The sequence below is a fragment of the Sinocyclocheilus rhinocerous genome, unplaced genomic scaffold (assembly GCF_001515625.1).
Source record: "Sinocyclocheilus rhinocerous isolate Xijiao unplaced genomic scaffold, SAMN03320098_v1.1 scaffold58, whole genome shotgun sequence".
NCBI classification, from domain to species: Eukaryota; Metazoa; Chordata; class Actinopteri; order Cypriniformes; family Cyprinidae; genus Sinocyclocheilus; species Sinocyclocheilus rhinocerous.
The window spans coordinates 312,652-327,053 of record NW_015652310.1 but is presented as its reverse complement, the minus strand read 5'-3'; the positions used below and the strand labels follow the sequence as shown (position 1 = coordinate 327,053).

Sequence of the window (14,402 nt, the reverse complement as noted above, 5' to 3'; positions counted from 1 at the left end):
GTGAGCAGCAGCTCATTTGCATTTAAAGAGACAGGCCCGAAAAACAGCGTGTTTCTGCTTCCACTCATAATAGGCATTTTCAAAATGATATAATAAATGATCTGTTGAGTATTTTGAGCTGAAACTTCACAGACACATTCTGGGGACACCAGAGACTTATATTACATATTGTAAAAAGGGGCATAATATGTCTCCTTTAAAGTCAAATCAGAAGACATTTCCATTGTATTAAGTTAATGTGGTCCAGTTTATTTAAGGCATCTACATCAATACATGAAGTTGCCCCATGAAAGGATGAAACAAACTGTTAACAATATAAAGAGAAATGCTATTTTGGCAAATCTATCAGTTTTCCAGCCAGATAACAAATCAGGATCGAGGATTAGAGGAACTAACACTGTAGTGACATAAATAACAGATCAGCAGTCTCCACAAGAGAAATGTCAAAGCGCAAAAGTGACACAAAAATACTTCCATAATGTACATGAGGCTATGGGCATGAACAGGAATGACATGGACATGGAGGGACTTTGAAAAGACTCTGCTTCTATAACGTTTGGTGTTTGCGTCAGGCCGTTACGTAAAGCAGAATCCTCAATCTGTGTTCATCAAGTACTACATTCTGGGAAAACAGACATACTGTATACTTTCATTCACAGAAAACATGACCCAAACGAAAATCAGGATTCAGAGAAAGCCTGACACAGTCTATGAAGGTCTCCTTCACGCGTTAAAGGGAAAGAACGCAGAGTTCATTCAAACGTCAAGAAATTAAACCTCAATAAAACAAACGTCAACTTTCCTGTAACATTTCCAATAGATCAGGTAAAGAATTGTTTTTTTGTTTTCCATTAATCAATACATTTTAATTTTAAAAAAGGATAAAAGAAATAAAATGTGATTTAAAACATGATTGTTTCTGCTTTTTAGTGTCCAAATAATAATAATAATAATAATAATAATGTTATAAACATCATTATTTTAAGGACACAGTGTGCTGTAGTGGTTTGAGCACTGGACCCTGGACACAAAAATCATGAGAAAATTATCACTTTATCGATTTTGAACTGTCAAGGTTAAGCACCTTTCCTCTCATTACATGATTGGCTATAGGAAATCAAGATTAAATTTGCATCCCAGAGCTCATCATGTAGCTACACACAAAAGAGGAAGGTCTCGTCTAATTAAGAGTCTGACGTAGGTGCTTTCACGCGGGTGTTCATATGACAGATTGCACCCTCGTACTCTACAGAGTTTGGTAGGATCACCTCAGAGTTGAGAAAATTCCAGGTTTCCCTTATTCTATCCAGTGATTAAACCCTCTATTATAGATGTCGAGATCTTACAAGTGTACAAATATACATTCAGTAAAATATCAAAATAGAAACTGTGCTTCAGTTCTCTGATAAATCATTGACAGACCGAACACAGTACAGATAGTCATCTCTCATCATCCAGGCTTTATGATTGTACCATAAAAGCAGCCCGCAGCCCTGAAGGTCAGAGCTCAGAGCCGAAGTTAGGAGATCCAAGGGCAACGGTTACACATATGCTGCATTTGGGTAGGAAAAAAATAACTATTTTGGCTTAGGTTGTGTCTCACATCTAACCAATTCCTCAATGCAACACTTTTTACACGAGAATGAAAAAGAAAAAAAAAACTTTAAAGGGCTTAAGTCACTAGTTGGAGGTCTTGGCCTTTGTTTGATAGTTTGGGCTTAGATCCTCAGCCTCCACATTGTTACCCACAGTTCGTGGGGAGGAAAGACGTGGAAATGCCTTGTCGTGTTCAAGAGAGACGTTTGGCCCTGGTTTATTTCCACTGAGGAGTCGTTTGGTCCATGCGAGCAGACTGGGAAGGAGGAGGAGAGTGGAACGGCTGGCACTAGGAGAGCGCTTGTGTGCGGTCATAGTCCAGAATCAGGCCTTTGATGTGTGATAGTTTCTGATGGAGATACTCGCAGCGCTTCTTTTCTTCCCGGTAGCCTGGAAACTTCTGCGGGGACAAAAACAAGATCTTCAAAACGTGCACATTAGAGGTGGGTATTAGTACTGATTTCTCGATTTAGATGCAGTTTTTGATCTCTAACTGAAAATTTACTAGCTGTTAAAAATGGCGACATCTGCTGGACGGAAGGTTTACTACAAATCATGTTTAGTATTCACATAGAGGTCCTGCGAGCACCCCCAGCACTGCACATTTTCTGTGCCTCCCTCATCTATCACACCTGATTCAACTCATCAGCTCATTAGTAGAGACTGCAAGACCTGAAATGGGTGTGTCAGATATGGGAGACATACAAAATGTGAGGTGCTAGGGGTGCTTGCAGGACTGGTTTGAAAACCACTGACATAGAGAATATGAGGCATGAAAGGTTCAGTGTTGTTATTGTTAACTAAAATGATTAAGAACTATTAAAATAGTTTTCACGAGTTGAAATAAAGATTAAAGAAAATATAAATATTAAATGAAAAACTTAAACTTAAAAAACCTAATGTTGCCTTGGCCTCTAGTTGAAACAAAACAAGAACTAAAATTACTAAAACTTAATTACTAATAAAATAAAAATAATTATTTAAAAATTAAAATATTTTAACATTAAAATCTGAAATAAAAGCTAATTCAAAAAATGTATAAATACTATAAAAAATAAAAAATAACACAAACGTTCATGGGGTTTTAAGAATTTATATCAGATTATTTAAATAAAAGGTTCATAGTTATGCAAAAATGTTTAGACAGTTCCTCGAGTTCAAACACTATCAACATAATACAATTATCAACAATACAATTCTCTTACCTTCTTATACTTCCTATACTTCTCCATTATTTGATCCTCCATTACCTAGAATAATCAAAATAATGATTAAAAAAAAAATCGAAAATAACCTCTGACATCATGTATTATGTAACTGTTATATAAGGTGTGCTAAAACATTATCTTGTAAAACAAAGACACATTGTTCCACAAGTAATCTTAAAGCCATTACGCCAGTCTTCAGTGTCACATGACCCTTCAGAAATCATTGTAATTTGATGCTCAATGAGAACACATTATTATCACTGGTCTTCTATCTATCTATCTATGTCTATCTGTCTGTCTGTAAACAGTGATGCACTTTTTTCAGGACTATTTGATGAATAAAAGTTCAAAGGACCAGCATTTTTTTGGGAATGGATTTTTTTTGTAACATTATAAATGTATAAATGTTTTGAACAAACAAATTAAATGCATCATTCTTAAATAAAAGTATATTTTTTCTTACTCACTCCAAACATTTGAACAGTAGTGTATATGTCTTTATCCATACCTTATACTTGTGTGTCCCGGGAGACAGCGTCTTTATCTTGGATCCCAGCTGAACAAACATCTCTGTAACTTTCCCTATACGTTCATGAAGGTCTCTGTACTCGTCATATTCTGCACAGAAATCCTCTTTGTATCTCTGCCGCTGCTCAGAGTCTGTTATAGTGTTGTATTTCCTGGAAAGAAAAGTTCCTTGAGTGAACCATTTTATCAGTAACGATAATTCAAGTCGCTAGGCAGAATCCCAAGAGAAACCAGTAGGTGGCACTGCATATTAAAATGAATGTGTAATTATTCTCATTCTTGGGTCATTTGTCTGGAACTACCAGTTCCTTTAAAAGCTCAAATACAGAACATTTAAAATCAAAAACAAAGACTTTTGTATTTTCTATATTTTAACTTGAATTCTTACATTCTGTTCTGTAAAATTACACACTATTGCTTTAAATGTGCAACACAGTTAATTTTCTATTCCTTAATCATCGGCAGACAATCTCCACCTTGTAATTACAGAATCACAAAGCAGTAAAATAAACCGAAATCTGGTCTTACTTACAATAAATGGTCAGGCAGCTCATCGGGCGAGGCACGGGTGACAGGTGTGTTGGGTCGTTCGTGGTCTACACAAACACAGACAAGAATGATAAAGTGGTTTATGTAATCGAACTACGCAAACATATCAAAGCGCCATGCTGCCTGGGTTGATGGAGTCATTTATCAAATCTTGCGATAAGAATTAAAGTCAAATCAGAAGACATTTCAATTGTATTAAGTTAATGTGGTCCAGTTTATTTAAGGCATCTACATCAATACATGAAGTTGCCCCATGAAAGGATGAAACAAACTGTTAACAATATAAAGAGCAATGCTATTTTGGCAAATCTATCATTTTTCCAGCCAGATAACAAATCAGGATCAAGGATTAGAGGAACTAACACTGTAGTGACATAAATAACAGATCAGCAGTCTCCACAAGAGAAATGTCAAAGCGCAAAAGTGACACAAAAATACTTCCATAATGTACATGAGGCTATGGGCATGAACAGGAATGACACGGACATAGAGGGACTTTGGAAAGACTCTGCTTCCATAACGTATGGTGTTGGGTCTTTACGTAAAGCAGAAGACCAGCGAGATCCTCCATCTGTATTCATCAAGTACTACATTCTGGGAAAACAGACATACTGTATACTTTCTTTCACATAAAACATGACCCAAACCAAAACCAGGATTCAGAGAAAGCCTGACACAGTCTATGAAGGTCTCCTTCATGCTTCAAAGGGAAAGAATGCAGAGTTCATTCAAACTTCATGTCAATAAAACATGTCAAATTTCCTGCAACATATCCAACAGATCAGGTAAATACATTTGTTTTTCATTAATATATTTTTATTAAAAAAAAAATAATAATAAATTAAATGTGCTTTAAAACATGATTGTTTCTGCTGTTTAGTGTCCAAATAATAATATCAACATCATTATTTTAAGGACACAGTGTGCTGTAGTGGTTTAAGCACTGGACACTGGACACAAAAACCATGAGAAAATGATCACTTTAACGATTTTGAACTGTCAAGGCAAAGCACCTTTCATCTTATTACACGATTGGCTACAGGAAATCCAGATTTAATTTCAGATTTAAGTATCCCAGAACTCATCATGTAGCTACACACAAAAGAGGAAGGTCTCGTCTAATTAAGAGTCTGACGTAGGTGCTTTCACGCGGGTGTTCATATGACAGATTGCACCCTCGTACTCTACAGAGTTTGGTAGGATCACCTCAGAGTTGAGAAAATTCCAGGTTTCCCTTATTCTATCCAGTGATTAAACCCTCTATTATAGATGTCGAGATCTTACAAGTGTACAAATATACATTCAGTAAAATATCAAAATAGAAACTGTGCTTAAGTTCTCTGATAAATCATTGACAGACCGAACACAGTACAGATAGTCATCTCTCATCATCCAGGCTTTATGATTGTACCATAAAAGCAGCCCGCAGCCCTGAAGGTCAGAGCTCAGAGCCGAAGTTAGGAGATCCAAGGGCAACGGTTACACATATGCTGCATTTGGGTAGGAAAAAAATAACTATTTTGGCTTAGGTTGTGTCTCACATCTAACCAATTCCTCAATGCAACACTTTTTACACGAGAATGAAAAAGAAAAAAAAAACTTTAAAGGGCTTAAGTCACTAGTTGGAGGTCTTGGCCTTTGTTTGATAGTTTGGGCTTAGATCCTCAGCCTCCACATTGTTACCCACAGTTCGTGGGGAGGAAAGACGTGGAAATGCCTTGTCGTGTTCAAGAGAGACGTTTGGCCCTGGTTTATTTCCACTGAGGAGTCGTTTGGTCCATGCGAGCAGACTGGGAAGGAGGAGGAGAGTGGAACGGCTGGCACTAGGAGAGCGCTTGTGTGCGGTCATAGTCCAGAATCAGGCCTTTGATGTGTGATAGTTTCTGATGGAGATACTCGCAGCGCTTCTTTTCTTCCCGGTAGCCTGGAAACTTCTGCGGGGACAAAAACAAGATCTTCAAAACGTGCACATTAGAGGTGGGTATTAGTACTGATTTCTCGATTTAGATGCAGTTTTTGATCTCTAACTGAAAATTTACTAGCTGTTAAAAATGGCGACATCTGCTGGACGGAAGGTTTACTACAAATCATGTTTAGTATTCACATAGAGGTCCTGCGAGCACCCCCAGCACTGCACATTTTCTGTGCCTCCCTCATCTATCACACCTGATTCAACTCATCAGCTCATTAGTAGAGACTGCAAGACCTGAAATGGGTGTGTCAGATATGGGAGACATACAAAATGTGAGGTGCTAGGGGTGCTTGCAGGACTGGTTTGAAAACCACTGACATAGAGAATATGAGGCATGAAAGGTTCAGTGTTGTTATTGTTAACTAAAATGATTAAGAACTATTAAAATAGTTTTCACGAGTTGAAATAAAGATTAAAGAAAATATAAATATTAAATGAAAAACTTAAACTTAAAAAACCTAATGTTGCCTTGGCCTCTAGTTGAAACAAAACAAGAACTAAAATTACTAAAACTTAATTACTAATAAAATAAAAATAATTATTTAAAAATTAAAATATTTTAACATTAAAATCTGAAATAAAAGCTAATTCAAAAAATGTATAAATACTATAAAAAATAAAAAATAACACAAACGTTCATGGGGTTTTAAGAATTTATATCAGATTATTTAAATAAAAGGTTCATAGTTATGCAAAAATGTTTAGACAGTTCCTCGAGTTCAAACACTATCAACATAATACAATTATCAACAATACAATTCTCTTACCTTCTTATACTTCCTATACTTCTCCATTATTTGATCCTCCATTACCTAGAATAATCAAAATAATGATTAAAAAAAAAATCTAAAATAACCTCTGACATCATGTATTATGTAACTGTTATATAAGGTGTGCTAAAACATTATCTTGTAAAACAAAGACACATTGTTCCACAAGTAATCTTAAAGCCATTACGCCAGTCTTCAGTGTCACATGACCCTTCAGAAATCATTGTAATTTGATGCTCAATGAGAACACATTATTATCACTGGTCTTCTATCTATCTATCTATGTCTATCTGTCTGTCTGTAAACAGTGATGCACTTTTTTCAGGACTATTTGATGAATAAAAGTTCAAAGGACCAGCATTTTTTTGGGAATGGATCTTTTTTGTAACATTATAAATGTATAAATGTCACTTTTGAACAAATTAAATGCATCATTCTTAAATAAAAGTATATTTTTTCTTACTCACTCCAAACATTTGAACAGTAGTGTATATGTCTTTATCCATACCTTATACTTGTGTGTCCCGGGAGACAGCGTCTTTATCTTGGATCCCAGCTGAACAAACATCTCTGTAACTTTCCCTATACGTTCATGAAGGTCTCTGTACTCGTCATATTCTGCACAGAAATCCTCTTTGTATCTCTGCCGCTGCTCAGAGTCTGTTATAGTGTTGTATTTCCTGGAAAGAAAAGTTCCTTGAGTGAACCATTTTATCAGTAACGATAATTCAAGTCGCTAGGCAGAATCCCAAGAGAAACCAGTAGGTGGCACTGCATATTAAAATGAATGTGTAATTATTCTCATTCTTGGGTCATTTGTCTGGAACTACCAGTTCCTTTAAAAGCTCAAATACAGAACATTTAAAATCAAAAACAAAGACTTTTGTATTTTCTATATTTTAACTTGAATTCTTACATTCTGTTCTGTAAAATTACACACTATTGCTTTAAATGTGCAACACAGTTAATTTTCTATTCCTTAATCATCGGCAGACAATCTCCACCTTGTAATTACAGAATCACAAAGCAGTAAAATAAACCGAAATCTGGTCTTACTTACAATAAATGGTCAGGCAGCTCATCGGGCGAGGCACGGGTGACAGGTGTGTTGGGTCGTTCGTGGTCTACACAAACACAGACAAGAATGATAAAGTGGTTTATGTAATCGAACTACGCAAACATATCAAAGCGCCATGCTGCCTGGGTTGATGGAGTCATTTATCAAATCTTGCGATAAGGAACGTGGAGGGCGGTCGTCGCTGACAAAGGCTGCCTGACAAGACGTCAAGCTTGAGGCGACGGTCAAAGTGGGCTCTGCACGTTTTACAGTGGGTCACCCAGCTGTTAGTTAAGTTAATCATCCACCCTGGCGCTAGGGAAGGGCGCAGACGAGCAGTCACCTCGCACGCACACGTCTGTGTATCCGCACACAAACATACAGGAATATTTCCTGAATTGCTTGGCAAGTCCAAACCTGTTCTGCCATCATTTCACTTGAAATGAAAGCATCTCACAGTGAGCCACTTCTGAGATGAATTGCAGCGGCAGAGCTGAAACGGGATGTTTTGTTTGTTTTTTTTTTTGTTTTTTTTTTACAGAACAGCAGTTATTCGGTATCAAAAACATCTAGTGAAATTCCCTCTGAGAAACAATGACCCCATTGCCCTTTTGGCAGTGCTGATAAATATTGATTATGATCACCACAATTCCTACTATTATCACTGCCTGACATCATACCATGTAACAATCATAACATCATGTTGCTATACAATATTTTACTGTGGATTCTAAATCTCATCGGCAATAACAGTACAGCTTAAAAAGCTGTTAAATATAATTTTATGCGTTAATGAATTAATAATAATAATATATGAAATTATTCATTAATTGTTTTTTATTAATATTGTACATGTAAATAGGCCAACAATTAGAAAAAAATGTGTAATTGTCACAAGCAAAAATAATGTAACAAATTATCAATTAAAATGTATTATGCTGTAATAATTAGTATTGATAATCATTTAACATTCCCAGTTATATACACTACTGTTCAAAAGTTTTTGTTGTTGTTGTTTTTTGGATTGTTTGGGATTTAAAAAAATAATCTTATATGCTGACCAATGCTACATTTAATTAATTAAAAATACAGCAAAAACTTAAATATTAGTTCAATTTAAAAATAAATGTTTTGTCTTTTGTAACATTTTAAATAAATGTCTTTACAGTCCCTTTTTATAAATGTTTTATGCATCCTTGCTGAATAAAAGTATTAATTTCAGGAACTAATGGTGTTAGCGGCTGCCTGTTGTTTATTTATTTATTTATTTTTATTGTTTTACTTTCCAATGTTGTTTAAAAGTTGAGAATGTGTATGTTTTATTTAGCTGGTTGTTTGCAATTAAGAAAACCCAATAAACTATAGATCATGAATTAATATGTATACATTTCCTTAACCAAAAAAAGAAGAAGAAGAAAAAAAAAAAAAAACTTACTGACTTACAAACTACTTTTAAACAGTAAACTTACAAAAACGTACAAACTTTTAAACAGTAGTCTATATATTACTTTTCTTTGCAAATAATTTATTGGCCACAAATATATGTGACCCTGGACCACAAAACCAGTCATAAAGGTCAATTTTTAAAACAAAGAGAGATCTAAATTGAGATCTAAAAGCTGAATAAATAAGATTTCCATTGATGTATGGTTTTTGTTAGGATAGGACAATATTTGGCTGAGATACAACTATTTGAAAATCTGGAATCTGAGGGTGCAAAAAAATCAAAATATTGAGAAAATCACCTTTAAAGTTGTCCAAATGAAGTTCTTAGCAATGCATATTACTAATCAAAAATTACGTGTTGATATACTAACGGTAGGACTTTTACAAAATATATTCATGGAACATGACCTTTACATAAAGAAAAAATCAATAATTTTGACCCATACAATGTATTTTTGGCTATTGCTACAAACATACCCCAGCGACTTATGACTGGTTTTGTGGTCCAGGGTTACATATTGCACCTCTACATCAAAATTTCACCTTTTTTAAACCTTTTAACCCACCATTGATATTTTCCTGGTTCTGTTTAAGGTCCGGGCTGGTCTCGACCCACTCAGGTTTTAAGCGCTCCCTCTCTTTTTCTTTATGCTTCTTGGACTTCTTTTTGTGCTGGCCGTTTGCTAGCTGCTGGTCAGTGCAGATTTCTGGTTCAGTTCTTGGGTGTTTGGGGCTGGACGATGGCTGCTGTGCTGGTTCTGGCTGTTCTGGTTTGGGCATGCTGTTGGACTCCCCGAGCTTGTGCCTCTGGTAATGACCATCAGGGCTCTGCTGAGCCGTGCTGCTACCCCTTTGCAAACTTGTGTTTCCATGAGCGGAAGAGCTACGGCTCATGGAGGAGCTGAGATGTCCATTGGAAGGAGATTGCAAGGGCATGTTCTGGTCTAATAAACGTTGCTTTTTCGGCGTCTGACTTTCTGGATGGTCGGAAGGCACTGGGCGTTTCTGGGAGGAAAGAAAGAAGGAGATTTCACAAACTTTACAGATGGAAAACAGCAATAGTGTGGACCGGCAGCTTAATTGGCTCCTGCAAACAGCAGTGACTGAAGCGCCTCCAGCATCTCCATAAATAAAGAGCAGACGGCGCCAAACATGATCTTCACAAGAAAAAAAAATAGACTCTTCTTATTCTCATCTCAGGTATATCAATCATACATTCAATCACAAACATGTTTCAGTGCATACAAAAAACTAGTAGTCCATTGCACAGATACTACAGCATGCAACAGTTTTAAAATGAGACGGAGGAAAAGAAGCACTTCTTTTTATAGGTGCATATTTACCATGGAGAGATTCTTGACAGGGCTGAGTTGGGATGGAGAATCCCCTGAGGTTTTGTGGAATGAATGGCTGGACTGGAGGCTTTTCAATTGGCTAGTGCTGCTGCTGAGAGGCTGGAGTTTTCTGGAATAACAGAGAGTGAGACGCCGTCAAAATGTCATTCCGTTCATGCCTGCCATCAGGAAACCTTTGCTAATTAAATTCTGAAACAAATCTGTAAACTATCCCAAGTTGAGATCAACTTCCCTGTTCCAGAAAGCTGTTGTGCTTACAGGAAATGGAGGAACTAAACAGGAAGAAATTTAAAGCTCAGGATCAAGGTCTAGGATTTGCACGAGTGTTAATCAGGTTTGGCTGTTCCCGAACAGAGTGTAAAAACATTATACTCTTGCACGGCATTCGTTCGGTCAGAGCGCCGGGGGTGTTAGTCTAGTTTAGCATTTCCGGGTAGCTGATAACATCTGCAGTGGGACTGGCAAAAGCCTTGCTAATGTCCAGTGACGAGAACAATGGTGCCAGAGACATTCCTACTCCGCTGGAACTTTCCTCTGGCAATCTGCTTCCTACAGCTCTTTCCTCTCATAGAGCTGCTTTTTCATCACACGGAGGATCGCTCTTCATCAATGCCCTGACAAACATGATGTACTAAACTACTCTAGACTATATACTGTAGTAAAAAGTCAAGTAAAACTAATATAAAATATAGAATAACATATACATAAAATATATATTTATTTATAAATAGTACATAAAATAATAAATATTAAATAAATATAATATTTATATCTAAATATTATATAACGAACAATTTTTTTTACAGTGAACTCACTAAATGACAAACTACCATTCAAAAGTTTGAAGTCATTAAGACTTTTTATCTGAGCAAGATACTTTTTATTCAGCAAGTATCCATTCAATTGATCAGAAGTGACATTTACATGGTCACAAAATATCTATTTAAAAGAAATGCTGTTCTTTTAAACTTTCTGTTCAAAGAGTTATTAAAATGCATCATGATTTCAACAAAAATATTAGAACAGTTTTCAACATTGATTATAATAAGAAATGTTTCTTGAGCATCAAATCAGCAGATTAGAATGATTTCTGAAGGATCATGTGACACTGATGACTGGACTAATGATGCTGAAAATTCAGCTTCGCCATCACATAAATTAGCACAGTTATTTTACATCATAATAATTTCACAATATTAAATTTTTTACTGTATTTTTTAATCACATAAATGCAGCCTTGGTGAGACACTTTGAAAAACGTTTATAATTTCTTTCTGGCCCCAAAAGTTTGAATGGTAGCAGTTCATGGATCATTCTGCAAACATGCCGTGTTGTGCAAGTCCCGTTCTGGGGTTTATTGCAAGATCATTTTGATCAGTCCCATTAGGATACTTTATACAGTGCACATAAAAAATGAGAGGCAGAGGTGAAGGCAGAGAAGAAACTCAAGCATGCAGTCAGTCAGGCGGAGTGTGGAAAACCTCCCAAAGACAGGGCTGCCAAGATCGTATTTGGCAGGATGGCTGCCGTTTATTCTCCTATTGTTCCGGCACTGAATGCGGCTGCAAAGAAGCTTTCAGCATAATTCCACTCAACAGCACAGTGAATCGCACGGCTTCCTGCTCAGACAGGCCTATTAACCACATCATACTTAATAAGGCCTCCAAAACACATCATCTCAGCAGACTGCGGGGGCAAGGACTGGATGACAATACTGTACCAAACGTCACCAGCCCTTCTTAGTCAAAGGAAGTTGGGAAATAATACGGTTATGAGAGTTTAGCATGTCTCTAAGTAGGGTTATTACTGTGAAGTAAAACTACAATTACTAAAAACAGTTTTGTTAATAAAACTCAATAAAATTAAATATAAATATTAGATAAGAAACAAACTTAATGAAAATTAGAAATCTGCCTTGGCATCTAACTGAAATAAGTTGAAGTTGAAGCACTAAAATGACCTGGGGGAAAAAAGAAAACAACTAAAACTTAAACAGTAATAAAAATAAATTAGCAGCAATATTCAACTAGTAATGTTAGTAAAATAAAATATTAATAGCAATATAAAAAAAACCTACTAAAAATTACAATTTTATTGAAAATTACAATGACATCTTAAAATATAAAATAAAAGGTAACTGAAAATATTAATACACTTTTTATTGATATTTTCAATTAGCTTTTATTTTATATTTTCAGTTTAGAACTATATTACTATATAAATAATACTAAAATAACATTAATAATACTGTAATAATGACTTTAATTACTTCTAAAAAATATCCTAATATACTAGGATATATACAGTATACTTATATAATATACTTTTTTAAAACGTAAAAAGGAGCATATTTTTGATTTGGTCTTGATGAAGGGGAACTTGAACCTTACAAATGGGTCTATGCAAGACAAAAAAAAAGGTTGGAAGCAAAGCAGAGCAAAGTGAAGGATTGTAAGGCAAAGTATAGAAGATTATTGTCTGACACACTAAAACGGCGATAAATATTTATAAAAAGATACGAGTGATGTTGTGAGAATTGGGAATACTGTATGTACCTTGCCAGCACCCTTTGAATGAGTTGCCGCTCTTCCTCGACATAGCCGGGCCAGTCCCTCCGCACATGTCTGTAGAAATCATCCTTTAGAGTAAAGCTGTGGTCTTTGGGATTGAGTTTAGCCACCTGAAAGGAAACATACAGAACAATAGAATTATTCTCCTAATGAGAAACTGCCCTCCATTCACAAACGCACTTAAGTAAACAATATTTCAAGAGTGACTTGAACCATCAAGCATTACTGGAGTCAGCATCTCTTTAAAGAAATATGACACTTTAGAATTTTTTATGAGAGAGAGAAATAATGTACGATAGGCCTTTTAAGGACATTCTTAAATACATCCAGAGGACAATAATTCAATTCAGACCTTGTAAATGTAAAACAGAAAGCATAAATGTATTGCAGCACACGACGTTCTGTAGAGCACTTTACAAATGGGATATGAACCCAGCACAACCCTCCCTCTGTCAAATCACGATTCATTCTCCAAATATCATTACGGCAGAAGGCTAACCTCCCCTTGTTGACCGTGCAGGAACTCCTGAATATAAACGCAGCAGGAAACTACTGCAAATAAACCTACTGACAAAATCAGCCATAACCATCTCATCTGCCCAAATGCAATAGAGAAGCAGCTCTGGACATAAACTATATTATCTGGACAGGCTGAGTACTGAACTGTGTTTTCTGGAGTAGGGCTGATGGGAGAGATTAAAAAAAGAAAAAAGAAAAAGAAAAAAAAAAACTTGGCACTGGTGCAGAATGAAACGCTGACAGAGAGTTTTAATCAACAACATATTATACAGGGCTCCAGACTATGACTAGAACGGTCACAAAAGTGACAAAAAATGTGCAACAATTTAAACTCTAGCCTCCATGAGCACATGAGCAACAGTCGGGAAAGCTTTGTGTGCATTAATACATAGTTTAGTCAGTTATCATCTTGGAGGGCCTTACATCTTCAGAGAGCCCGCGAGTGTATGCTGCATGCACTAACAACAGCGAGTCATGATGCTGATTCACATACATATGACTCTTATGAACTGCTTCTTTTTATTGAGTCAGTCAAAACAACTCATTAAACAATCTTTACCTTGCTTGTGACTAAGTAATATAATATAATACAATATAATATACTTTTTAAAAGTTTGATTTCAGTAAGATTTTTTTTTAAATTATTCATATTTTTATTTAGCAAGCATGCATTAAATTGGTCAAAAGATTTGTTTGTTTGTTTGTTTGTTTGTAAACATGTACAAGCATTTACTATTTCAAATGAATGCTGTTCTTTTGAACTTTCTATTCCACAAAAATCCTGAAAAAATGCATCATGGTTTCCATGAAAATATATAAGCAGCACAACTGT

The 14,402-nt window shown here is 35.8% G+C and overlaps 1 protein-coding gene and 2 long non-coding RNA genes across 3 annotated transcripts in view; 1 reads left to right on the top strand and 2 right to left on the bottom strand.

Moving 5' to 3' along the window:
* Window positions 1-207: 207 nt before the first annotated feature.
* Window positions 208-5,459, top strand: LOC107714790 (uncharacterized). The gene is made up of 2 exons (XR_001637017.1): window positions 208-1,173; window positions 4,993-5,459. It is a non-coding gene; the product is annotated as an uncharacterized LOC107714790 (long non-coding RNA).
* On the bottom strand, window positions 224-3,993 carry LOC107714789 (uncharacterized). The gene is made up of 4 exons (XR_001637016.1): window positions 3,865-3,993; window positions 3,313-3,484; window positions 2,802-2,846; window positions 224-1,996 (listed from the first exon to the last, which is right to left on the bottom strand). It is a non-coding gene; the product is annotated as an uncharacterized LOC107714789 (long non-coding RNA).
* LOC107714787 (RNA polymerase II elongation factor ELL2-like) overlaps window positions 4,833-14,402 on the bottom strand; it is a 43,221-nt gene continuing 33,651 nt past the window's right edge. The window contains exons 6-12 of the mRNA XM_016520756.1: window positions 13,037-13,161; window positions 10,470-10,590; window positions 9,693-10,131; window positions 7,684-7,747; window positions 7,132-7,303; window positions 6,621-6,665; window positions 4,833-5,815 (exon numbers count right to left, since the gene is read on the bottom strand). Of these exons, the coding sequence (XP_016376242.1) occupies window positions 5,705-5,815; window positions 6,621-6,665; window positions 7,132-7,303; window positions 7,684-7,747; window positions 9,693-10,131; window positions 10,470-10,590; window positions 13,037-13,161 (1,077 nt within the window). The 3' untranslated portion in view covers window positions 4,833-5,704. The remainder of the gene's footprint in view (window positions 5,816-6,620; window positions 6,666-7,131; window positions 7,304-7,683; window positions 7,748-9,692; window positions 10,132-10,469; window positions 10,591-13,036; window positions 13,162-14,402) is intronic.